Source organism: Panthera onca, chromosome D1 (genome assembly GCF_046562875.1).
Source record: "Panthera onca isolate mPanOnc1 chromosome D1, mPanOnc1 haplotype 2, whole genome shotgun sequence".
Lineage (NCBI taxonomy): Eukaryota > Metazoa > Chordata > Mammalia > Carnivora > Felidae > Panthera > Panthera onca.
In genome coordinates this window covers 111,213,118-111,239,664 of record NC_138348.1, presented here as the reverse complement: position 1 = coordinate 111,239,664, position 26,547 = coordinate 111,213,118, and the positions used below count along the sequence as shown (strand labels likewise).

Below are 26,547 nucleotides of genomic sequence, written 5' to 3'. Positions count from 1 at the left end.
TCAGTGTGTTCTCTGTATTTAGAGTCTGTTTCTTGGTTTGTCTCTCATCCATTTCCCTTTGCTTGATTGTTTGGTTTCATAAATTCCACATATGGGTGAAATGGTATGGTGTTTGTCTTTCCCTGACTTACTTCAGTTAGTACTTTCTGTCTAGCTCTATCCATATCCTTGCATATGGCAAGATATCATTATTTTAATGACTCAGTAATATTCCTATATATGCATATATTCATATATGTTTTATATATTCATATATATTTTATATATTCATATGTATATATTCATATGTGTATATATTCATATGTGTATATATTCATATATGTGTATATATTCATATATGTATATATTCACATGTGTATATATTCATATATATGTATATATGAATATAGGTGTACATATTCATATAGGTGTATATATTAATATATATGTATATATTCACATATATATATACACACACACACACACACACACACACACATACATACACCACTTCATCTTAGTGAATTCACCAGTTGATGGACACTTGGGCTGCTTCCTTAATTTGGCTCTTATAGATAATGCTGCAATAAACATCAGGATGCATGTATCCCTTTGCATTAGTGTTTTTCTATTTTGGGGCTAAATACCCAGTGGCACAATTACTGGATCATTCTATTTTTAATTTTTTGAGGAACCTCTGTACTCCTTTCCACAGTGGCTGTACCCATTTGCATTCCCACCAACAACAGTAAAAGAGGGTTCCCTTTCTCCACATCCTTGCCAACACTTGTTTCTTATGTTGTTGATTTTAGCCATTCTGACAGGTGTGAGGTGATACCTCCTCATGGTTTTGATTTGTATTTCCCTGATAATTAGTGATGACGAGCATCTTTTCATGTGTCTTTTGGCCATCTGGATGTCTCCTTTGGAGAAATGTCTGTTCATATCATCTGCCTGTTTTTAAATTGGATTGTTTTGGGGTATTATTTGAGTTGTCTAAGTTCTTTATATATTTTGGAAACTAACACTTTATCAGAGATGCCATTTACAAATAACCTCTCCCATTCCGTAGGCTGTCTTTTTCATTTTGTTGATTATTTCCTTTGCTGTGCAGAAGCTTTTGATTTAGTAGTCCCAGTGAGAGAAGTCTGCTGAAATGACCTAAGACTAAGGCTGAGGCTTTAACTGAAATCAGAAGGTACAAGTTAGGATGAAGAACATAGACTTTCTCAGCACAAAGGGTAGCCACTGGAATACGTGAAGCAAGTGAGAAAGACTGGTTTACTCAGTGAACTGCTGATCTTCAGTGTGACTTGAGGGATGTGTAGCTCAGAGAGATTGTGAGAGACTGGTGTGGAAAAATAAGTGCCACCATCGCCGCCAGTCATTTCTGTCCCATCCTTGCTTCATTTTTCTTCGTAACACCTGCCACCTCTTGTCATCATAAATGTATTTGTGTATTTGTTTATTGTCTGCCTTAGCCCAGGAGTGTAAGGTTCTCGAGGGTCTGCACGTTCTACTGTCTTTGTTATTCCTGTATATGCAGACTCTCGAGCAATGGCCTGCATACAGTAGACCCTCAGGAAATATTCACTGAGTGAAAATGGAAAGGATAAGTAGGGACCTTTTCATGGAAGATCTTAAATACAATATGTAGGAAGAAATATCAGCATTGACTAGAGATGACGGTGAAAAAAAAGTGACAAGTCTGAGAGCATCTCCTGGGTTTCTGACGAAACCGAGTTGAGTCCATGGCTAGTAACCAAACACAGAATTGAAGAATAAGAGTTTAGTTTTTCTTTTCGTTTTCCAGCGGGAATGGGATGTTGAGTTATACGTTCTGAGTCTCCCAGAGTTGTGGGGAAGAATTCCCTCGCCTGCCATGAATTCACAAAGCACATCCCTCAAACAGACAAGAGCATTCTCCCTCCATTCTACCACGGGGAGTGAAGGCGATTTTTGTTAACAGCTATGGAGCAGATTCTATATGTAATAAAATCCTACATTAATCATCTTCACTGCATAGAAGTCAAAACTGGATGATTAAGGAATTCAAATACCCTGCCTCAGAACCATAGAGTTGAAATTAAAAACACAGTTGTTGCAGCTGAAGGTAACTGAGTCTACCACCGAAGCCATCATTTGTTTCTTGGCACGCTGTTCAAGAAATCACTCTTTATTTATATGATCACCTCAGTGTCATTTCCCCAGTAAAGAAATTTAATAGTGAGTAATCAAATGTATTCACTCTCAGCCACTGACATGAGTTTACAATTACTTCTTGGAATTGAGCAAGCCTCAGTGGGGTATAAAAATTAGGCTAATCATATGGTGAATACTTACTTCATCCTGTGTTTGTTCCTGCTAGGAACAGAAATTGTCTCGGTAATTGTATGCAAATCCTTTCAACAGAATCATCTAAAGAAAATTATGTGCTGCTACTCCTTTTCAAAAGAAAAGACAAAGTAATGTTTTAAAATATCACTTTCAAATCAACCAAAATGAATGGTTTTGGCTTTGTATATAAAAGCCGGATCTAAATTAATATTATTTACAGTACACAGTTTGGCACGTGAAGTAACAAACTGATATCTAATAGGATGTGTAACACTTCCATGTGTTTTGTGTTGCTAGTGATTGCTTTCATGTTTAATTAATGAGCTCTCTGGGACTCAGGCTTCAACGTAGGGTAGAGTAAATTAATTGGTCTTTTAAAAACCAACATTTTGTAGAGAGCACTGACCATCCTCAGCCAGTGAACGAGCTCTTCAAGGTTAGCTGAGGATTTGTTTTTATAAACCAAATGTAGTTCTGTTTTTAGCATTGAGAATAGAGTTCTTTCTAAACCGGATTTCAAATTTCCTTTAATTCTGATTTTTTTTTTTTTTTGAGGCTTGTTTCAGCCTTTGTTAATGACTCAAGATGGTTGCTAGAAAGACTGATAACAGAAACTGTAGAGCAGTTTCCAGGGATACCCTGAGGAGGGCTGAGGTGTGCAAGGCTCCTGGCTCCTATTCCTCATGACTCCTCTCTGCCCTGGTTTGGGAGTTTTTGCACTTACCTGCCACATTCTTTTAGCACCTAAATGCGTAAAAATGGCAGTCTTGTATGGTTCCAACCCACTATGATAAAGAATCTCCCGGTATACTCGGTGGATGAGTACAGAATGAAGTGGCAAGTGTAGAATTTGGAGACAAGCAAGCCACTGAGCTTCTCCATTGTCCCCCATCTTTGTTCACATGACTGTAGACTGGACCTGGACTCATTTCTGGAGCCTCCTGTTGGGCCTCCCTTTCTTCCTTCTCTACTGGAGTCCATCATGTCAGCTAATATGAAAGCAGTTTTGTCACCTGCCTGTGTTCCGAAGCCTCCAGTGTGTCCCTCTTAAAAATGAAGTAAAATTTGGGGCACCTGGATGGCTTAGTCAGTTGAGCGCCCAACTTCAGCTCAGGGCACGATCTCATGGTTCGTGAGTTCGAGCCCTGAGTCTGGCTCTGTGCTGACAGCTGGGAGTCTGGCGCCTGCTTCAGACTCTGTCTCCCTCTCTATTTGCCCATCCCCTGCTCATTCTCTGTCTGTCTGTCTGTCTCTCTCTGTCTCTCTGTCTCAGCTGTAGACAAACATTTAAAAAAATTAAGTAAGATTTACCTTCCGGTTTTTAACTATTGAAGCACATTCTTCGAGTGCCCTTTAGTGGCCAGTCTTCTAGCTCAGGAAACAGAACCAGTGCGCCTCCCTGTGTGAGCCTGCACTTCTGTGGGGGCAATGATGATACACGCGGTACATGAATAATGTACCTAGTATATTAGGTGTTGATGTTAGAGACAGAGTCTGGCGAGGAAGGGAAATGTGGAGTCTCGGGACCAGAGAGTTGTCTTGCTGGAGAATGAGACTGGGATGGCCTGCTGAAGAGAGGGCAGGGGGTAAAGGCTGGACGGAGGTGAAAGGGGAGCCTCATGGACCCGCCTGGAGGACAGCAAGAGGGCACAGCTCTTGGTTTGACTGGCGGGTCTGGGACTAAGCCCCGCGGGTGCACTCGGTGAGGCTGAGGTTAGAGAGGCTGAGGTCAGAGAGTCTGGGGTCAGAGAGACTGAGGTCAGACATGCTGAGGTCGGAGAGGCTGGGTCAGAGAGGCTGAGGTTGGAGACACTGGGGTCAGAGATGCTGAGGTAGGAGAGGCTGAGGTCACAGATGTGACTCAGTGGCCCGCAGTTCAGGTCCAGCAGGAGGGGTGAGCAGGAGTGACGGGGTCTGGCTTGCACACAGCTGTGCTACCAGTGGTCCCATGGGCGGGGGGTGGGGGGTGGTGACGAGAGCAAGGACAAGGTCAGGAGACACCTGCATGTTCCAGACCAGAGGCAGTGCTGGCTTGCACCTGCTGGGAGAAGCAGTCAGATTCTCGGTGTCCCTGAAGACAGCACTGACACCGTCTGCTGCTGCACTAGGGGTGTTGGTGAGAGGCTCACCAGAGCTGGTGAAGACCTCAACACAGCCCCAGCCCTCCTTGAGACATCATCTCCAGCTCCCCTGTGTGCTCACATGGGGTGCAGGAGCCCCTGGGCTTGAGAACGGAGGGCCTGAGCTGAACCTCACAGCCCTGCCGGTTGTTAGGGTTATGACTTGATGTCGATCACACAGCCCATCTTTATCTCTGTCTCTTCACCTACAGGGTGGGGACAGTCCTACCTCTTTCACTGGCCGGGCCACTCTTGAGGTCCCGGCACATTGTCAAATGAAAATAAAGCTTTGTATGTTTATGAACCTACTACTCCAGCAGATTAGTCTCTAAACTATTAGTAATCCGTTAAGTGTTCCTCAAGCTTCCCACCTCACTGTCTCTCCAGCAGACCCTCCCCTTCTCTACCTGTCATTCTCTGCGCAGAGCAGTCCTGTCTCTAAGGGGCCCTGTCCCTCCTTTCCACTCAACAATTTGCTCTCCCAGAGTGTCGCATATTGAATAAGTTTAATGTGCAAAATTAGGTCTTAAGTAATTTAAATGCTTAATATGAGACAAAAGTTATTTGCTTGCTGTTAATTCACAAATTTATATTTTTTATTTTCGTAAGCTTATTTTTATTTATTTTGAGAGAGAGAGAGAGAGAGCAAGTGGGGGCGGGGGTGGGGAAGAAGAATCCAGAACAGGCTCCAGGCTCCGAGGTGTCAGCACAGAGTCTGATACAGGGCTCGAACTCACGAATACGAGATCATGACCCGAACTAAAGTCAAGAGTCAGAAACCTCACCAATTAAGCCATCCAGGCGCCCCAATTCAAAATCTATATTTTAGATGCAACTATATGGTTGCGTTTAGTGCAAGTTTGAATTGTGAAGTTTTTATATTGTGAAAAAAAATAATTGTGAACTTTGCTTAGTGTGATATTTAAAATTTATAAAACTTCAGTCTATGAGCAAAATCATAACCATACAGAAATCATGCTAGACATTTATTCTGATCAGGAAACTAGTCTTTAGTTATTGGAGTTTAAAACTATACAAAATTTTGAAGAATGCCTTTCTTGCGTGAAAAGGCTTTGCTGTGCACCATAAAAAGATGGGTAAATACTCATAGTGCTGAGCAGATTAAACAGTTCTGGAAGCAAACTTGAAAAGATCTCCAGTTTATTCTTTTTTTAACTTTTTTTAATGTTTATTTATTTATTTTGGGAGAGAGAGAGAGAAGGAAGAAGGGACAGAGAGAGATAGAGGGAGAGAGATAATCCCAAGCAGCCTCCTTGATGTGAGCACAGAGCCCAATGCGGGGCTCAAACCCATGGAACGGTGAGATCATGACCTGAGCCAAAATCAAGAGTCAGATGCTTAACCGACTGAGCCACCCAGGTGCCCCTCCAGGTTATTCTTAGGGACTGTTCAGAATGTAGAGAGATGGTCTCTAGCCTGAAGCAAGAGAGAAAACTGGGTTTCTCAAACCTGTGTCAGAATCTAGCATACCGGTTCGGGTGATGAAGGAGGTGACTGCCAGGCCTTATCACCAGAAGTCACTTGACATCTGAAATCCAAGTAGAAAAATACGTGCTTCTTCAGGACGTCAGAGAGACCTAAGTTCCTGTAGAAAACAGGACAAAATGGCCACCAACAGAACAGATTGTTGTTACGCCCAAATCCACCTCCTCCTCATCCCGTTTGTTTTGTCGATCACCAAGTTGAGTTATCCTTCTCCCACAGTCTCAGATCCACTCTCCTTTCCTGTCATGTCTTACCTGGATCCCTTCAGTATGGCATGAACTGATTTTCCCATTTCCTGTTGCTCTCATCCACAGTGTTTCTCACACCTCAGCTGAATGATGACTGTACAACACATTTGTCATTCTCTTCCTCATGTCCCTGGGGAATAAAGACTGAATTCTGTGATACAGTGGAGAAAGCCCTTGTGATGACACTTGCCTGCCGTTCTCTCCAGCCCTTCCTGCAGTCCTCACCAGTTCTCCAGCACCCTCCTTGTCCTTCCAAACACACAAGATAAACTGGACATATTTCAGGTTCCTGGATGTGAACTGCCACGCTTTGTCTTACCTCTGAGCCTTTTAAAATTCTGATTCCTCCCTCTAAAATTCCCACTACTTCACTCATGCATTCAGACAATTTGCTGAGCATCAACTGTGCCCCCGCGGAACTACAAACCGAGCCCAGAAGTGGTCCCTATGTTCACGGAGCTCACAATACAGTGGAAGGCAGAGGCATCATCAGATCATCATTAAATACGTAGCCAGAAACTGTGGTAAAAATCTCTGAAAGAAATGTACAGAAAGCTATAAGAGCTTGAAGAGCTCAGAGGAGAAAGTGATCAGTCAGGGGTAGGTAAGTTATGTTTGCAATAAGCTCCGAAAGATGAAAGAAGACAAAGGTAGAAGGAAACAGTTTTTTAAGGGCAATGGTAGCATGTGCAAAGGCACTGAGGTAGAGATGCATGGTACCTCCTAGAACTTCTGAGAAGTGCAGTATTGCTGGAGAATGTAAAACAGAGACATTAGTGGCCCAAATGATACTGAAAGAGAGGGAGGGATGATTATGATTTTGGTATATATCAGAAAAGAATAAGAAAACAGGGCACTGCAAGGAAGTGCCATGGAGTTCTGCCTACAAAAATCAGTCTACTTGCTGTGTAAACAAGTGATGTATAAGTTAATAGGTTCAACCATTCTTTGCACTGAAATCAAATTCTCCAGCGGCCTGGAGAAAAGCCCAGGAGAAATAAGGAAAAAAAAAAATAGTGCTAGGGCATGTCTGGAGAGAGGAGTTCTATGCTTTGAACCTCTGGCAAATGGTTAAACGTATTTGCTGTATTCCCATATTAATGAGGGTTAGCTTCAAGTGCCACTAACGGAAACTTTAAACATTTAAATTACTAAGTTCACCTGTAAGATGGCATCTGAATTAACTATGAACGCTGGAATATAGGGGTCAGGAAACGATGAATGTTCTTGTCAGAAAATACGAGAGGCCACAGGGAAAATCTAAGACCCAGAATGCCCATCTTTAAAGATGCATTTTCCATTTTTACTCTTGATTGTAGACAAGGAAGACTCGTCATCTTATATCAGGTTTGCATGTATGGCCTCAAACTATTTAAGTTAGAAGGTCTTTGTTTATTTTCGCTCTGCCCTTCATGAACTGTGGCATAAAATAAATGCTATAGTCACAGCTGCCCATAAATTTAACCAAGCTACATGTTGGTTCCTCCAACCATGTGCTGAGACCTTAGAGTCCAGACAGTGGCCTTTGAACACGTGATTTCCAGGCTAAGCTGCTTTGGTACGAGTCCAGACTCTGTGGTCACAACATCTGCTCTCCATTTCCAGCATGGCGGCATCAGATGCCAAGGATTCCAGACTCTTATTCCTCCCTAAGACTGAGGTTAATCCACAGCATGAAGTATACTCCCAGGCATAGAAACCTTTCTCTTCAAATCCACTAGCTGGGGATGCCCGTGATTGTGCCCAGACCAGAGAAATCACTAGACTGGTGGTAGATGCCTGCCTAGCAATTCATGAGGTTAACGAGAGGGGTTGTAATTGGAGTACATACAAGCAGTCGCTGTGCCCCTTCTCTTTTCTAAGCTCAGCAACCCCCATGGGATAGACTCAGCCCTCTCCTTTCCAGACGGGTTCTCACGACCTCAAGGTTTCTACACCCCTATTCATCATGATGGGGCACACTTCATCTGATTACTTCACTACCCTGACGACACTCCTTGATAATGTCTACAGTCTCACTTCGTCTCATTTTCTCAATTTCTCAGCCTTCTGAAATATGACTTCTGCGTCCGGCCTTCCAGTGATGCAGCTTTGAGTGTACCGATGACCTTCTAATTAAAGAGCACTATGAGCTCTTCTCTGTCCTTATCCAAGGGAAGTTTTCTGTTTTTGTTTTTTTACAGCTTATGGATAACTCCCTTCTTTTGAAATTATGTCCACCATGACATAAACTTCTCATGATTCTCCTCCTGCTCCTCTGTGTACAGATAGTTGAATCAAATAACTCTTGAAAGAGAGAACGTCACATAAACAAAATCCAGCTTGTGTTGCTAGCAGCCACTTGTCTGGCTGGTACTGCTCATGGAAAATACGCCATTCCCCATGGATGATGTAAAAGCTGTTGATGTGTGTGTGGAGGCAGTAGTTCAGAACTGCTTACATCACTGTGATCAGTTGTCAGCATAATTGATAACATCATTACGTGACGTAATAACATTTTTAAAAACACCTGTGTGTGTCACTTGATAGTGTTCTCTAATTACTTACTCTAGGACAGTACTGTGATCTTGTCCATGGGATGGTTTCGCTACGAGTCTAATAAAATTATTTTGGTTATTTATACGATACTGTGTAATTTGCATAATAGTTACTTAGTAAGTGACTAGATAGTTAATTCCTTGTAGACACAGGAATCATGTCTTTATCTTGGCAAACCTTCAAGAATCTTGGATGTAGTAGGTTTTCAGTAAATTATATTGAATTAAAATGTTAGGCAGCTTATTAATGTAGAAGCAACACTAAAAAGATCCTTTACAGTAGTACAGTCTCCGTCTGTCTTGTGGGATTCACCCAGCACTGCAGTATTCATGGCCAACAATATTGCCTTACAGATTTTCTAATAAGTAGGAGACACAAATCATAGCCAGATGTAGATTTAGTATGACATGACTTGTGATTTTTTAGTTTATATAACAGCTAAGTTACATAATCATAGATTCAACAGCAGTATTTTCTCCAAGTTACAACTATCCTGGCAAATAAATAAGACACACACCTCTGAGTGGCATAAATAAGAAAGCATATTAAAATCCAACACAGCTTATAAAAGAATTCAAGCTTCCAACCTGTAACTGCATGTCCCTTGCACTGCATTGAAAAGATGCCATTTACTTCTGACCATGATTAATGATTCTTTTTAGGCAGCCAACTTTCTTTGCCGTTTAACAAAGATTGTGTCCTAAGGGTTCGTCTATGTTAATTCTAGTGTCATTTGTAAATCGGAAAAAGCAGATAACGAAATGTTGAATTTGAATTATAGTTTTGGCATTAGTGTGAACCTCGAAATATCTCTTATGCAACGGTGAACATATATGAATTTCATCAGAAGGCTTGCCACTGTACATTCTGTGAAAGTCCTGTAGGAAGGATAATAACAACCTGGATGCTTACTTGGTGACATGAATCCTGATAAGCACATGATGCCAAAAATTTTAAAAAATAAATAAATTTAAAGGTGATACATAAAGAATTGATCCCACGGAGCAGGACAACTGCTTTGGTGTGTGTGCCCAGTAGTTCTCATTTGTACGACATGCAAAAAATCGAGCAGAATGCCCTTAAATTATTTTGGTTTGACAACAAATAGAGGGAGAAAAAGGAAAAGGAAGATGTCTGTTGGTATTTTTGAAAAGAACGTGTTCATGGGTGTCAAAAGTGAATAAAAGTAACATTGCCTCCCTTCCTAGCAGAGAGCAAGTCTCAGTAACTGACTAAATGAGGCATGAGCAGGTACATTAAGAGAGCACTCAGACCATCCTGTGACATTTGTGCCCAACAGAAAACAAGGGAAAGAGCACTGGACTTGGGGTGGAGGCTGAGGGGAATCTAGGTGAGATTTGAAAAGATAATGATAGGCATACGTTGCAGAAGGGAAAACTAAATAGAGCAGTAGATGTACCAGAATAATTATATAGTAATTAACATGCCCTCTTTCTTCCTCTTTGGGGAATTTTTTTTTTCATTTAGATAAAAATGAGTCCTGACTGCCACAGTATTTCATTTGGCAGGATATCAGGTAATTTATATTTCAAATATGATCTCATCATCAGTTCCATCTGTTGATATTAACTGAGCATCCGTAACGTTTGAAACTCTGACTTGTAGAAAATATACCGAAAAATCAAAACCCTTGAATCTGAGAGACTCATACCAATCATAAACCTGAATAAATGTCCTCTTATGTTGCAAGTTCTTTGTATTCAAGTATTTGCTTTTAATCCACCTGGTTCTACAGGCTCACTCCAGGGACCAGGGGAGGGAGAGACCATAGGCATCTGTCATAGAATGAACTCAAAGAAATGCCAGACCTTCTTAAAAAGGACTAGCATATTTTTTTATGCTAAGCCACAAGGGGGAAAAAATAACTGGGTACCAGGCTCTGAGTCTAACCAGTTCGTGTGTAAGGGCTGTTCATAGTTTAAAGTCTCCGCCAGTCCAAAACCGAGAGCCGAAAAAAGCAAGATTTCAAGACAGTGTTGGCCCGAAGAAACACTCCAGGTGCTGTATTCCAAGTTTTGCGCATCTTCCTTAATCCAGATACCAAGACCTCTTACTTCCCTTCTGTGCTGGTTGATGCAGAGAGGTCTGGATGGACAACAAGGCACAGACCCCCCCATTCGCTGGAAGGCTGTCTCCAGCTAACGAATACTCCTCAGATTTCAGCAATCTTGGATGAGTGTCCTCAATCTTCACGACCCCGTACAAGTTGTTTGTTCTCTGTACTTGGTACCCACGTCCAACAAGGCAGATTTAACCAAACCGTCCCTTTGGGCCAACACTGCATTGAGCACAGCTATCATTACACCATTTTAAACTCGATTGCCTTTGTTTCTTTGAATGTCTTTTTCTCCTCTACTAGATTATGAGTTTGGGTGCCTACTGCCCCACCTAGTAGCCGTTCAGTTCAACCTCAATCCACATCATCCCCCAGCCAAGAGACAAAGAGTTAAAGAACGCCTTCTTTCCAGAAAAAGCAGGGAGGGGACATAATCATGCCTCTCCCTTCACAATAATGGGTCTTCAATACATACTTTTGCATTGTTTTTTCTACATCATCTCTTCCATAGCTGAATCCAAAAAAAAATGTTTTTACTACCATGTTTGAGTGAAGAGCCTAAACAGTTGTTCAAAATTAATTCTTTCCAGTGAGTAGAATTAACAAAATGAATTTATGAAATTGTATTGACTGCCGGTAGTACTGAATTTGGTTTTTGGTTTATCTCATCAAAAACATGTCTAAAGCAAGGTAATGTTCTCCAGTAGAGAAATTCTGAGAACTTCTTAAGGTGTTCTTCCTTCATCCAAGTAATCTTTTAAAGGGTGTTGCCTCAAGTAGAGAAAGCAAAAACAAGTGATTCACAAATAACCAGTCAGATTTTAAATTTCTAAAGCATTCATTGTGTATTTGCAACATAAAAATGTTGCTGTAGATTCAGTGCCTACATAAGTTATTGAAGGGGAGTTAAAGTATGATTTTGGTAACCCGTCTGGATTTTTTTTCCCCACTAGGATACTCAATACTTCAAGCTATTATGGAAAAAGCAGGACAAAATGGTTGGCATGTCAGCGCTATATGTGTGGAAAATTTTAATGATGTCAGCTATAGGCAACTTCTAGAAGAACTTGATAGACGACAAGAGAAGAAATTTGTAATAGACTGTGAGATAGAGAGGCTTCAAAACATATTAGAACAGGTAAGTCCTGGATTTTATGTTACTATAACCCTATGCCTTCTACAAAAAGTTGACTCTTGATTTACTTGTTCCCATCAATATTTCCTCCCCACCATTTCGTCTGAAGTGCAGCGTTCAGGATTTTTCATTCCATGATTCATCTCCACAACTAAATCATAATCCTTTATCACCAAAGGACGTTTTGGTTCTCAGGTCTCAGTGCATTAGAAGCACTATTTCTCACACATTTTTAAGACCTGCCATAGAGAGGACCTTTTGTGAGTCATCAAGAGCTCTTGGCCTCCTACTTTCATAAACATTAATTCTGAAGACTAATGCCATCTACAATCTTAGAAAGTTTCAGTATTTGTGACTGTGTGTTTTTGGTAACCTTTAGAAAACTAGCTGCGTGAGAACCAACAACATGTAAAGCAATGAAGTAAAAGTTAAATTGCATACTGTGTATAGCTTATTTTCCTCTACATGTTTAAGTGCACAGTGAAGATGGCTTTCAACTCTTCACAAATGAAGACTCCTGTAATAAAGTTTTCAATAAATGCTTGTTGATTTGACTTGAAGTAGACAGGAAAAGGTAAAAGTGAGCTTTGTTATTGTGCTAAATGATAGGAAAATATCCTCAAATAGTGGTTAACTTTTGCCTTCCTCCTGACCCTACATGTCGTGATGAGCTGTAGCTCTATTTGGCCAAAATTGCGGGGAATGAATGCCATCTAGTGGCTTCGGAAATGTTCGCTCCTGTTTCTCTACACCAAGTCAGGTTGGCTGAAGCAGTATTGTAGTGATGTTTTGTTGGTTATTTTACCACATACAGTTTGCATCATAATAGGGTTTGATTTGTAGTAGTAAACTTACCAATGTGGAGGTGTATTTATAAGAATAACTCGGGTACCCAACTAGAAAAATCAAAACCAAAATACGTTTCAGAGCTTCCTCCTTAATATTGAGGGGCCCTAAACTCAATGGCCAGAGTTTCCCCCATCAACTGTGTAAGAATTAGTGCAAGTTAAAGGTAAAAAAGCATGTGGTCGTTCTTTGAAACGTCTGGTGAAGCCAGTCTATACTGTAAGAGGAAATGAAAGAATATTCACTTCCTGTTAACTTTTCATAGAAGAAGAAAAAAAGAAACTTGATTGAAGAAATACATTTATACCGTATTGGAATATATTAATTATAAACCTGTATGTCACTCAGGTTTATTCCTGAGTGGGAGTCCAAAAAGTCATCAAGGTTGCAACTATTCGAGGTGTATGGAATTTTTAAATGTGTATTTATGGAGTCCAAGAAAAAGCTTTCGGTCTTACTTGCCTAAGTAAGACAGTCACTTCAGCTCAAACCCTGTCTTCACTCCCTCCCACTGCCACCCCTGCGTGGAGAGTTTGAGTTGTTTGCCATGAATGACTGAAGCTCTGTAAATACCTCCTCATGAATCCCACAGAACAGTCAGTTCTGAGAACTGCCTGGGTTACCATGTTCCTGTCAGAAGGCCAGGAAGGCTCAGAAAGACCCCCCCCACACACACTTAGCGCTTGTGCTTAAATGACCACGTCTGGAGAAGCCCCATTTCAGGGCTTAGCTGGTTTCTGAGAAGGAAATCATGCCCGGGGGCTTTGGATAAACTCTGTGAGCAAGCCTGAAATAAAAAATCTTGCTAAGGGAACCAGACGTGGTTTTTTTTGGTTTTTTTTTGTTTTTTTTGTTTTTTGTCATCTCAAAAAGATCATTTTTTAAAATACACTTTTGTTTTTTAAGAGGCAGAGAGAGCAGGGGAGTGACAGAGAGAGGGAGAGAGAGAGAGGATCCCATACAGGATCTCCAGTGTCAGCGCAGAGCCTGACGCAGGCCTGGAGCTCACGAACTGTGAGATCATGACCTGAGCCGAAATGAAGATTTGAATGCTTAACCATCTGAGCCACCCAGGTGCCCTTCAAAAATATTGTTTTTATATTCTTTAGTCTTAGTGAGATATGATTAACATATAACATTGTGTACGTTTAAGATGTGCAGTGTGGTAATTTGATACACTAACGTATTATGACGTGGTGACCGACCACAGAAGGGCTGGTGAACGAACAATTCTGTCACTTCATGTGGTCACCATTTCCTTTTGGGGATGAGAATATTTCAGATCTACTCTCCTAACAGGTTTCAGATAACACAATATTGGTTTTTTAAAATTTTTAAGCTTATTTATGTATTTTCAGAGAGAGATGGAGCAAGCAGGGGAGGGGCAGAGAAAGAGACAGAGAGAGAATCCCAAGCAGGTTCCGCGCTGTCGGGACAGAGCCTGATGCAGGGGTTGGACTCACAAACCACGAGTTCATGACCTGAGCCAAAACCAAGAGTTAGAAACTTAACGGACTGAGCCCCGTGACGCCCTCGTGACACGGTGTTGTTAACTGTGGTCACCAGGCTGTACATTAGATCCCCAGAACTTAGAAAACTTGAGCATGTCTTTTCCGTGTCTCTTCTTCCTCCCGAATTCTAAACTGTTTATTTTCTCTCGTGACTGCATAGTAATAATGAGACTTTGTCCCTCTCAACTATAAACCTAATCGATTGTACAAAATCTACAGTATTATGAGAATATAATATACTTTGTCCTGCAAAATTTTCCCCCCAAAAAAGACATGTTCTGATCCTGAACATGATTTTTTTTTACTATCTATATTTTAATGCTTTGTACCTCTAAGCCAAATCATTTTTTAATGTTTCTTGGTTTTACTCCTGTCTCATCTAAACATAAGAGCTAATCCAAACTTTATCAAGAGTTTCTACATGTATTTTAATACACCTGTATTTCAACATCCTCTTTAATAAATTGAAATAACAGGAGAAAACAATTTCAGAGAATCAACCAAAGCAGTTTTTAAAACAGTAAAATGCTAAATAATCTTGATCAGGAAAATGCTTTTGAGAAGTAGCCCTCTTTCAGAAGATGGGGAAGTTAATATAATGCAGATAAGGGGACGTGTTAGTACATTTATGGAAGGGTAGGCAACCTCCAGACTGCAGTAACATGCTATCCATAAGTACTCTGCTGATATTTTCATTCATATCAGTTTTCAAATCATAATGGAAATGGCTCACACAATTTTCTCCTAAAATGTGTGAATGGACAACTATAATTAAAGAAGCACTTCATCTTCTGTACCTGTTTTCCAAGTTATTTTTATGCCTAATTCATTCTAATGAATGTATCGCTGTTTATTTTTTTTTAATATCTCTTTTCTGTAATCTCTGCCCAAAAGACTTACAGGATGTGTCAGGATTTTCAAATTAATTAAAATTAGTTGCTTTTAGAATTTTGCAACATCTTTTTTAACTTAATTATAAATATTCTATGGCAGCAGATCTCCAACAAATAGTAGGCTTGAGAATCAACTGGATTGAGGTATCGGCTTTGTTAAAAATGCAGAATTTTAGGGGCGCCTGGGTGGCGCAGTCGGTTAAGCGTCCGACTTCAGCCAGGTCACGATCTCGCGGTCCGTGAGTTCGAGCCCCGCGTCAGGCTCTGGGCTGATGGCTCGGAGCCTGGAGCCTGTTTCCGATTCTGTGTCTCCCTCTCTCTCTGCCCCTCCCCCGTTCATGCTCTGTCTCTCTCTGTCCCAAAAATAAATAAAAAACGTTGAAAAAAAAAAAATTAAAAAAAAAAAATAAAAAAAAAATAAAAATGCAGAATTTTATCCCTGTCTTTAGATAGTTTGCTTGAAAAACTCTGACCTTAGGCCCAAAACACTACTAAAAAAGCAAAACTGTCACTAGAAATCTGTGATAAGGACAACAAAACTAAGGTGTTTATTAAAGCTAAAGTTCTTGACTATAAGGGTGAGTAAATGAATGCTTCATAGTTATACTTTTAAATATGGGCTTTATCTTTATTTTTTTAATTTCAGTTGGCTTATTTTTTTAATGTTTGAAGCTTTTATTTAAATTCTAGTTAGTTAACATACAGTTTCAGAAGTAGACTTCAATGATTCATCACTTACATATAACACCCAGTGCTTATCACAAGTGCCCTCCTATTAATACCCATCACCCATCTAGCCCATCCCCCACTCACTTCCCTCCATCAACCCTTAGTTTGTTCTTTATAGTCAATAGTCATTTTTGTGATCTGCATCCCTCTCTGTTTTTCTTTCCAGTATGTTCATCTGTTTCTTAAATTCCACATATGAATGAAATCATACGACATTTGTCTCTCTCGGACTCATTTCATTTAGCATAATACATTCTAGCTCCATCCACGTTCTTGCAGATTGCAAGATTTCATTCTTTTTTGATGGCTTGAGTAATATTTCATTCTGTACATGTTCTGCGTTTTCTTTATCCATTTATCAGTCAATAGACATTTGGGCTGAATGCATAGTTCTATTTTTAACTCTTTGAGGAACCTCCACACTGTTTTCCAGAGTGGCTGCACCAGTTTGCATTCCCACCAAGAAGGTTCCCCTTTCTCCGCATCCTTGCCAACATCTCTTGTTTCCTGAATTGTTAATGTTAGCCATTCTGACAGGTGTGAGGTGGGATTTCATTGTGGTTTTGATTTGTATTTCCTTGGTGGTGAGCGATGTTGAGCATCTTTTCATGTGTCAGCCATCTGGATGTCTTCTTTGGGAAAATGTCTATTCATGTCTTCTGCCCATTTCTTAACTGGATTATTTGGTTTTGGGTGTTGAGTTTGAGAAGTTCTTTATAGATTTTGAATAAACTTTTTATCAGATATGTCATTTACAAATTTCTTCTCCCGTTTCGAAGGTTACATTTTAGTTTCGTTGTTTCCTTCGCTGTGGAGAAGCTTTTTGTCTTGATGAAGTCCCAATACTTCATGTTTGCTTTTGTTTCCCTTGCCTCTGGAGACATGTCTAGTAAGAAGCTGCTATGGTTGAGGTCAAAGAGGTTGCTGCCTGTGCCTAGGGTTTTAGTAGTTTTTCTGTTTCATCCATTTTGAATTTATTTTGTGTATGGTGTAAAAAAGTGGTGCAGTTTCATTCTTTGGCACCGTGCTGTCCCATTTTTATGAGCACCATTTGCTGAAGAGACTTTTTTCCATTGGATATTCTTCCCTGCTTTGTTGAAGATGAGTTGAGTTGACCGTATAGTGGTGGGTCCATTTCTGGGTTTTCTCTTCTGTTCCAGTGACCTATGTGTGTCATTTTGTGCCAGTACTATACTGTACTTTGTAATATAGCTTGAAGTCCAGAATTGTGATGCCTCCAGCTTCGTTTTGTTTATGTTTGTTTGTTTGTTTGTTTGTTTGTTTGTTTGTTTCAAGATTGCTTTGGCTATTGGCAGTCTTTGGTGGTTCCTTACAAATTTTGAGATTGTTTGTTCTAGCTTTGCAAAAAAAAATGCTGGTGGCATTTTGATAGAGAATGCATTGAATGTGTGTATTGCTTTGGGTAGTAATAGACATTTTAACAATATTTGTTTTTCCCATCCATGAGCATGGAATGCTTTTCCATTTCTTTGTGTCTTCTTTGGTTTCTTTCATGAAGGTTCTATAGTTTTCAGACTACAGAGCTTTTACCTCTTTGTTTAGGTTTATTCCTAGGGATTGTAGGGGTTTTGGTGCGTTTGTAAATGGGATCGATTCCTTGATTTCTCTTTCCACTGCTTCATTACAATGTATAGAAATGCAACAGATTTCAGTATATTGATTACATCGTGCGACTTTGCTGAATTCACGTATTAGTTCTAGCAGTTTTTTGCTGGGGTCCTTCAGGTTTTGTACATAGAATATCATGTCATCTGCAAATATTGAAGTTTGACTTCTTCCTTGCCAATTTGAATGCCTTTTATTTCTTTTTGTTGCCTGATTGCTGAGGCTAGGGCTTCCAGTACTGTATTAAATAACAATGGTGAGAGTGGACATCCTTCTCCCGTTCCTGACCATAGAGGAAAAGCTCTTACTTTTTCCCCATTAAGGATGATATTAGCTTAAGGATATTAAGGAAGTGGGTCTTTCATATATGGCCTTTATGAAGTTGAGGTATGCTCCTTCTTTCCCTGCTTTGTTGAGGGTTTTTATCAAGAATGGATGCTGTACTTTGTCACATGCTTTTTCTGCATCTTTTGAGAGATTCATATGGTTCTTACCCTTTTTTTTTTAATTAATGTGGTGTATTATGTTGATTGATTTGCAAATATTGAACCAGTCTTGCAACCCAGGAATGAATCCCACTTGGTCATGGTGAATGATTCTTTTAATGTACTCTTGGATTCAATTTGCTAGTGCCTTGTTGAGAATTTTTACATCTATGTCCATCAGGGATACTGGCCTATAATTCTCCTTTTTAGTGGGGTCCTTGCCTAGTTTTGGAATCAAGGTAATGCTGGCCTCATAGAATGAGTTTGGAAGCTTCCCTTCCATAGATTACTGTTCAAAATAGCAAGTAGCCGTGTATGCATTCAAACATTTCAAAACATCAGTTTCAAAACAACTATTCGCGAGTGTAGTTTAAGGTATATTGATTTTTCCATGCTAAATTACACCATAGGAAAAAAGTAAGAATTTATATAAATATTACCCACTGAGTTTTAAGGTAATAGAAATGTAACAAAACTACAAAGCTAGATTTATTGTCATTGTTTGCACAAGGCTGTAATAAAACAAGTTGCATTTTTGGCCTTCTAAATCCAGTGGGCAATTTGGTCCACTCATCTGCTGAAAATAACTCTGAAAAAAAAAAAAAAAGACAAAAACCAAAACTACTCTGTGAGTATTTGTTAAATTTGTGATCAATTATTAAAGCTGTCAATTTTTACTTTAATATACCATATTGGGCACTAGCATTATTCACCTTACATAGTTTTCTTCCTCTGACAATCAATTATTTTATAAAATAGCTAAAAATAATATAGCTGGAATCCAATGAATTGCTTTCATATCAAAATCAGTGCTTTATAGTGGAAACCTTTTTATATATTATTTTATTTTCACACATATCCATTAATTTTGAATCCTGAGCTTGATTACTTACAAAGAGTCCTTAGGGACTCTAAGACCTTATCAACTGAATATCGACTACCAGACTGATACATATACTTAGCCCAGTAGCAGAAAAGCAACAACAAACTTGATCTTAACTGTCTTTCTGGCATCAAAAATTATTTGAGCAAAATAGCACTTAAGGCTAATGGTTGCTCACACGTTTTACTCCACCATGAAAAATAACAAGGGTCACGCAGCTAAATTCCCATGTTCCTGTGGTCAGTGAAACCCTTCTCTCATTACACCCAACTCATCCTCTAGATACAGTCATTACATAGGGCCACAGGTGGTTTGTACTCTCTGCTACCTCTTTCTTTGCTCATTCAACCTATATCCCCAAAATTATGTTTCCAAAAAAGATGAATATTTTCACTTTTTAAGAAATGTGCAATTATTTATTTTTAAAAAGTAAACAGAGGGACACCTGGGTGGCTCAGTCAGTGGAGTGTCCAACTGTTGATTTTGACTCAAGTCATGATCCCAGGGTCATGAGATCAAGCCCATGTCAGAATTCACGCTGGGCATGGAGCCTGCTTGGGACTGACACTCCCTCTCTCTCTCTCTCTCTCTCTCTCTCTCTCAGGAATAAATAAATAAGTAACAGGAAAAAAAAAGTAAATGAAATAATTTAATGCCCGTGATTCTACTTCTCCTTACTCTGAATAAAGCACATTCGACTGAGGTGATGTTAGAAAATTTTGCTCACTCTAAAATTCACGAATGCTATTTCTGATAAAGACTGACTGATAATTGCATTTGATCCTGAAACAATATAATTTTACACATGGGATACACCTTGAAAAGGAGTATAAAGTAAAACCTTGGTCAGTTGGCCCTTTCTGTACATTCATTCATTGTACCAATATTTATCGAGTGCCCACATTGGGTGAGACACTAGACTCTGTGTGCTGAAGATCAAGTGATGAGGTAACAGATTTATTTCTCTTTTCTGTTCTAGTTAGCAACTCTTCTCTGGTTAACTAAGGTTTAAACCAAAAGCATTGGCTAAAATCCTATGAAAATGCCTTCTTTCCTTTAGAAATAGAGCACGTAGAAAATGATCAAGGATCTCATAACATCTCAGCGATCTGGGGATGAGTGCCCGTTCTTATCCAATACGTGATGATGTCAGAGGCGTCTGGTAGGGAACGAGAGCCAGCTGCCCTTAGGGCACATGATGGATGTATTTAAGGAGCCTCACCAAGTATTTCTCAGGAGAAGATGACAAGGACTGACCTTACATTATGAAATAGTTGTTTGACAAGGGAATAGAGAAATTGGCTCATGGGTATCTCAAACTGCCACTTTGTCTCATACCTCGAACATAATTGGTGCCCCTTTCTGCACTGTTTCCCCTTTCACTACAGAAAAGGGGAATTCAGGTTCTCATTAGACACAACGTGACACTCAGACAGTTGGCAAAGCCAGTGACCTTCCCATACTGTTTGCAAACTAATCAGGAAAGCCTAAAAGCCATGCCTGACCTCTCAGGGGCTTCTTGCGTCACCAGAGGAAGGCAGTAATCCTGCTTCAGGGCATGACCAATTGGAAAGAGGCAAATTTCTCACAAACAGCAATGTGGCCATTTGTACCTAAGTGATGGAAAGTGCACAGGGCCTCAGCAGTGTGTCCTAAGGCCAAGGCTGCCTCTTCGTCCAGTATCGCCCAGTGATAAGATCAGGGCCCAGACAGGATTTTTGGCGAACTGCCAAATGTGTCGGAACAGATAGAGTCTGCTCATCTATAATCTGCCTTTATAAGTTTTCAGATGTCTCTAACATAAAGAACTGCACTAAATCTAGAACTCTACCCACCTCCACTTCCAAAAACATCTCTGACTTGAATAAAGCATCAAAAAGAGCCAACGGCTTAAAGAGCCTGCCTCCGTGTGCCATAACTAGCTCAATCATTATGTAGAAAGGAAGGAGCATTTTATTTACTGACTAATACCCATGGGGTCATTTTTTTCCCACACCAAGACAAAAAAAAATTGTCAAAAACAGAAGTATAAGAGACAGAGGAGACAAAAAACAAGCATGGAGACAAGGAACACTAGCTTCAGTCATGAGTAGTCACTCCAGAAGAGGCCTCATCACTGGGGATGATGGCTTTGATTATTGGAACTATCTGTGGAAGGACTAAGCAGCATGCATCCCGACAGTAGGAATGAGCAGTAGAGACAGGAGGTGACAGGAGACAGGAGACAGCAGTAGAGACAGGAGAGTCCTGCGCTTGATTCCGAATGCATGCATTCAACATCTATGTTCCCAACATCCTTCCAGGCCCTGCGGGGCTGAACAAAGATGAGCAAAACATGGCCCCTAAACCAGGAAGGCATACTCTCAAGCTGGGAACTCAGAAACAAAAATGCATAATGACCAGACGATGTAATGGCTTGAGAATCAGAAATACTGCAACGTGTATCAGGACCCCAGCAAATGTGCTGACCCAGTAGAATGAAGACAGTCAGAAGTGCTTCCCTGGGGAAAACAGACTTTTAAATTCAAAATGCATTGTAGTTCTCCAGGAACCAAGGAGGGGTAAGGATATTCCAGACGGAAACAAGCGGGAAGGCAAGGAGTTCTGGGAAAGCTCAGGAGGCGGAGACCCATTCTACGTGGTAGAAATTGGGCAGGCGGCAAACGTAGAAATTGGAGTGGAGCAGGTAACCCAAGATGGTGCTGACAAGACTCGAGGCAGCAGGAATGCGGATTCCTCGCGCTGTCCTAGTTCAGCTGTCTGTCTTTGTCGTCGAAATCTTGTTTCCATCAGAGCAGAGTCTGTAATTAGCATTTGCCGATGTATCCCCAGTGATAGGAAAAGGGAGCAAAATAATTGTCCAATAAATGAAAGTCTGAATGAGCTTCGTTTGAAGACACAGGCAGGAGGTATCTCTCTCCCGCGTTTGAAGGAAGAGCTCTCACCAGTCCTCGAAGTTTCTGGAGGTCAGCCCTCAATTACCTGGGAAGCTTTCTTGTCCAATATGTCTCGCCCGCCGAAGATGATGGGAAATCCGGGTTTTCTGGTGCTCGTACTGGCTGAAAAAGCACAAGTGTTTCATTTCCATATATTAGAGCAACAATGAGTGAGATGGAATGGGAGCAAATCAGGCACTCAAAGAAATTACTACAGCAAAGAAATCGTATCAGCAGCTTCCTGCACTGCAGGCCCTTAGCAGGGCCCTGCTGCTTGGCTCCATTGTAACGCTGCTTCTGCATATCCGTCAGGAACCGCAGCAAAGTGAGGAGAAACTTAAAAGACATGAGGTTATGGTTTTTTTGGTTTTTTTTTTCTTAAAGGTGAATTTTCACTTCTTTAATCTTACGTTTTAGCTGAATTGATTTGAATGGGTAAATCCCATTCTAATGCACTGGATATGTTGTTTTCATAGAAAACAGGGGGAAAAAACACCTTTATAGATCTCAGTCAGACTAGTGCAAATGGAACTTGGTGGGAGTTAGAAAGGGGTCTCTAATTGTCTCCTAGCAACCGTTACCATGGTTGTGGATATTCCTCATTTCCTTACAAAGTAAAAAAAAAAAAAATTAATATAAAAGGAAAAGTAAAGAAAGCAAAGGATGTATGTTTTTTGAGGAGGAAGGAAACTGGTTGGCAGAATGGTAGTACTTTTATCTTGGAAGAATTGTGAATTCTAGGCATTGATTGTGTTCAACTAAAATTGTTTTAGTTGCTGCTTCAAGAATACCTCTTAAAATAGTTTCTGTTATTGTTGTTGATATAAACATTCAAAAGCTCAGTTTCTTTTTAAAAAGATAAAAGAAAATCTAATAATTTTAGAGAAATAAGCTAGTGTTTCTAGCCTTAAATAGAAAGCTGCTGTGTAGACTTGTCTACTATGATTTAGAGAAAGGCAAGTAATATTCCTTATTAAATGGGAGACAGAGGATAACTATGTAATTTATTCCATTAGAATTCTGCATCCACTCTCCAAATGCTTAAAAGGCAGTGAGATTGACAAAAAGGAAGCAAAGCACCCAATATTACCTTTGAGGACACTTTTCAGGGTCTTGTAAACGTCAGTATAACCACACTGTATAAAACCTCCAGTGTTCCTATCAGACAGTTGAGTAATAGAGTGCACTACCTGCCAGTACGTGAAGTGACGCATCTTTTAATCAGTGATTTCGTTAGAAAGGTAACAGGACAGATTCATGCTTAATCCTCCCCTTACGCTGCACACATCTTCCCTACTGATCACCTAGATTTTCTGTGCCCTTGCGTACAACTGGTGCCAAGTTTAAGATCAGATTATGGGGGCTTCTGAGCAGCTCAGTTGGTTAAGCGTCTCTTAATTTTGGCTCGGATCATGATGTCACCGTTCGTGAATTCAAGTCCCACATCGGGATTTTCTCTCTCTCACTCTCTTCTCTGTCCCTCTCCCCCACTGTCTCTCTCTCAAAATAAATAAATAAACTTTAAAAACTATATTAAGATCAGATCGTGGAAGGAAGTTAAAATGGTGTCATTGTTACAAAAAAAAAAAGAAGAAGGTCTGCATGATCACTGGTAAATGGAAGGAAGATCAAGATTATACACAGGGAATTTTCTTTTCTTTTTTTTTTAAGTTCCCCACCCCCAGTGTCACATATACCAAGAGATTGTTATGTTCTTCCAAGTCCAGGCCTCAGTTGTCTGAATATTGCCTTATGTCTTTTCCTTTATAACCACAGAATCTATACTGGAAAAAATTTTTTTTAATTTATTTTAATGTTTATTTATTTATGTTTTTTTGAGAGAGAGATAGAGCACCAGCAGGGGAGAGGCAGAGAGAGAGGGAGGCACAGGATCCAAAGCAGGCTCCAGGTTCTGAGCTGTCAACACAGAGCCCAACACAAGGCTCGAAACCACAGACCATGAGATCAGACCTGAGCCCAAGTCGGACGCTTAACTGACATAGCAGCCGGGGTGCCCCAGAAAAAAAAATTTTTTTTAGTTCTCTTCTTGTAATAAATTATGGTTATTTTTGCTGGTTGTTATCATATGTAAATTTGAAGGTCACGTATTTTAATCCAGTATAATGACATAACAATATAAGTATTTTGCCCATAACATGAAAGAAACTAATTTTCTGGTCTCTGCCCACTGTACCCTATCATTTTCCTTTCTTAATCATGAACATAACATTCACCCATTTGCTCGGTTATTCAACAAATATTTATTCCATACCTATCCATTTCCAAGCACTGTGTATAAAATTAAATCAGTTGTGGTTCATTCCTTAAAGGAATTTCAAATGTAAAGGAAAACAAGAACACAAGCAAATAATATAGCACAGTGTGGAAAGGTGTAATAAAGACTAAAGCAAATGGCTGAAAGATGAGTCAGAACTCCCCAGGAAGAAGCGGTGGGAAAGGGCCTTGGCAGATGGCAGAGGGAAAGAAGAGCCCTGGGATGGAGCCATTGGCGGGGGGGGGGGGGAGGGGGGGGGTGCGGGTGGCTGGAAGCAAGTACGTGTGGTTGGAACATCAGGTGCAGGGGAAATGAGAAGACGCTCATGGCAAATTGAAGACAGGTTCCAAAGGGCTTCACAGTCTCTGTTAAGTAGTCTTCTATTCCGCATAGCCTTTAAATGTCAGTGGGTGTTTTTAGATGTGATCTGATCGATCTGTGGTTTAGAATGATAATTCTCATGACAACATAGAGAATGGACTGAAAGGGGAACAGACTGGTGATCAAGCGAGCAATGGTGCTTCGTCTTTATTTTTTATGTCTCATGTATACCAGTAGTTAGCTTCATTTATTTGGCATCTATATCACACATATTTATTGAGTGCTTATCAGAGCCAGACAATGTCCTAGGCCCCCCCGCAAGTCCCTGACTCGTGAGGGAGCCACACAATAAGCAAGTAAATATTTAATGCCAAGTAGTGGTAATGAGAAATTCTTAAACGTATTAATTAATGTCTACTTTGCCAAGCACCACGAGATGCACTTAATTCAGGGATTCATAGTCACCATTACTTTGGTTAAGATTTTGAGAAGCTCAAATGATTAGGGTTTAAAAAGCCATTTAAAAAATGGTTTAAATTTTTTAAATTTAAAAATCATTTAAAAAATGATTAGGGTTTAAAAGAAAATTTCCTTTGGAAAATTTAACAGTATTGTTAGTTATGGATAATAGTCTTCATGGGAATAAGATCCCTACACACCTACATGCAAATACAACATACAGACACTGAAATAGGACAATATCATTTATTAGGGAGAGACATATTTTCCCTGCCTTTTTTCTCTTGATAATGACCTTTCATTTGCTTGGTTTTTTTTTAATAGTTTCAGAGTTAGTCACTTGAACAAATGTAAAGAGTTTACATAGAAAAGTCTGTATCTGTCTGTGAAGATTGGGTCTCTGCGTACATCTCTGTCTGCACTCTGAATCCACTTCATAGGAACCTGGTTCTATGCACCAGCTGCTTTCTGAAGTCCGGCACCAAGCTGTCTGAAGTCCAAAAAACTTAATAAATTCCCCTATAAAGAAAGCATTCTCCTGAAATAAAAGTAAAGAGAGTAACTCTGGGGTCATATGTCTTCTGTATTTAACTAGTCACGGCTTACCATCTGTTGAATAGATTACAAACGTGCAAATTTTAGAACTCATGACTAAAAAGGTACCAGCTGGCATTATTACATAGTTGAGGCACTAACACAAAAATTATGGACAGAACATATCTTGAATATGCCTCAAATAGTTCCGTTGACTTTTTATTGTGGGTAAAGATGATCAACCCAGAAGAGAAATAAGAAAATGCCGCTAAAGCAACTCAAGTCTGAAATGTATGTGACGCTTAAGGAAAGCGATGAGTAGAGAGTAAAGCTGTAGGAAGGATGTCCTTAAACAACCTTTTAAAACTGTTCTACAGAGCTGTGTACTCTATCTGGCTCTTGGGATTTTGGTGAACATTAGCATATTAAAGTCTCTAAAAATTCCTATAGCAAGGCAGCCTCAAACCTTATTTAACCTGGTGTTCCCTGCAAGAGTGGCCACAGAATTTCTTGCTCTCTCTTTAGCTCTCTCTCTCTCTCCCTCCCTCCCTGCAGTCACCTCTTTACATTTTATTTGCCTAGAAAATACAGGAAAATAAAACGTTTCCAAGAAAATAAGGGAAGTTTGAATTAAAAATGAGAGAGGGAAGAATGTTCAGATGATAATATTTCAAATCAAAATGATAAGGAAAAGAAATACGAAATTAAGGGGAGAGTGGTAAGAAGATGGTATACTAACAGGAGCCCCCAGAACCAGTGGTTCATTAACACTTCCCTACACAATCAGAGACTCTCAGGTTGGCTGGATCTTAGAGGCCATCTTTCCCATAAACAACACCTTTCCAGGGTGCTTATGCAAGCCATGTTCGAACATAGTTGATGTATAATTCAAATATCCCCTCACAATTATCCATCCCTTTGAAACCTATGTGACAATATGTGACATTTGAAGACATTTTTTCCCATCACCACCAACCCCACCCACTCCCTCAAGTTTTCTTTATAACCCATAAATAGATATTTATTCAGTGACGACATGTCACGCAAGCAGGGAGGGGGCAGAGGGAGAGAGAGAGAATCTCCAGCAGGCTCCACAGTCAGCGAAGAAC

At 40.1% G+C, this 26,547-nt stretch overlaps 1 protein-coding gene across 10 annotated transcripts in view; it reads left to right on the top strand.

Annotated features, from left to right (window-relative positions):
* Nucleotides 1-26,547, top strand: part of GRIA4 (glutamate ionotropic receptor AMPA type subunit 4) — a 403,247-nt gene that overhangs the window by 275,770 nt on the left and 100,930 nt on the right. For all 10 annotated transcript variants that reach the window (XM_078432679.2, XM_078432681.2, XM_078432680.2 and 7 more), the window contains one exon: nucleotides 11,759-11,943. In XM_078432679.2, the coding sequence (XP_078288805.1) occupies nucleotides 11,759-11,943 (185 nt within the window). The remainder of the gene's footprint in view (nucleotides 1-11,758; nucleotides 11,944-26,547) is intronic.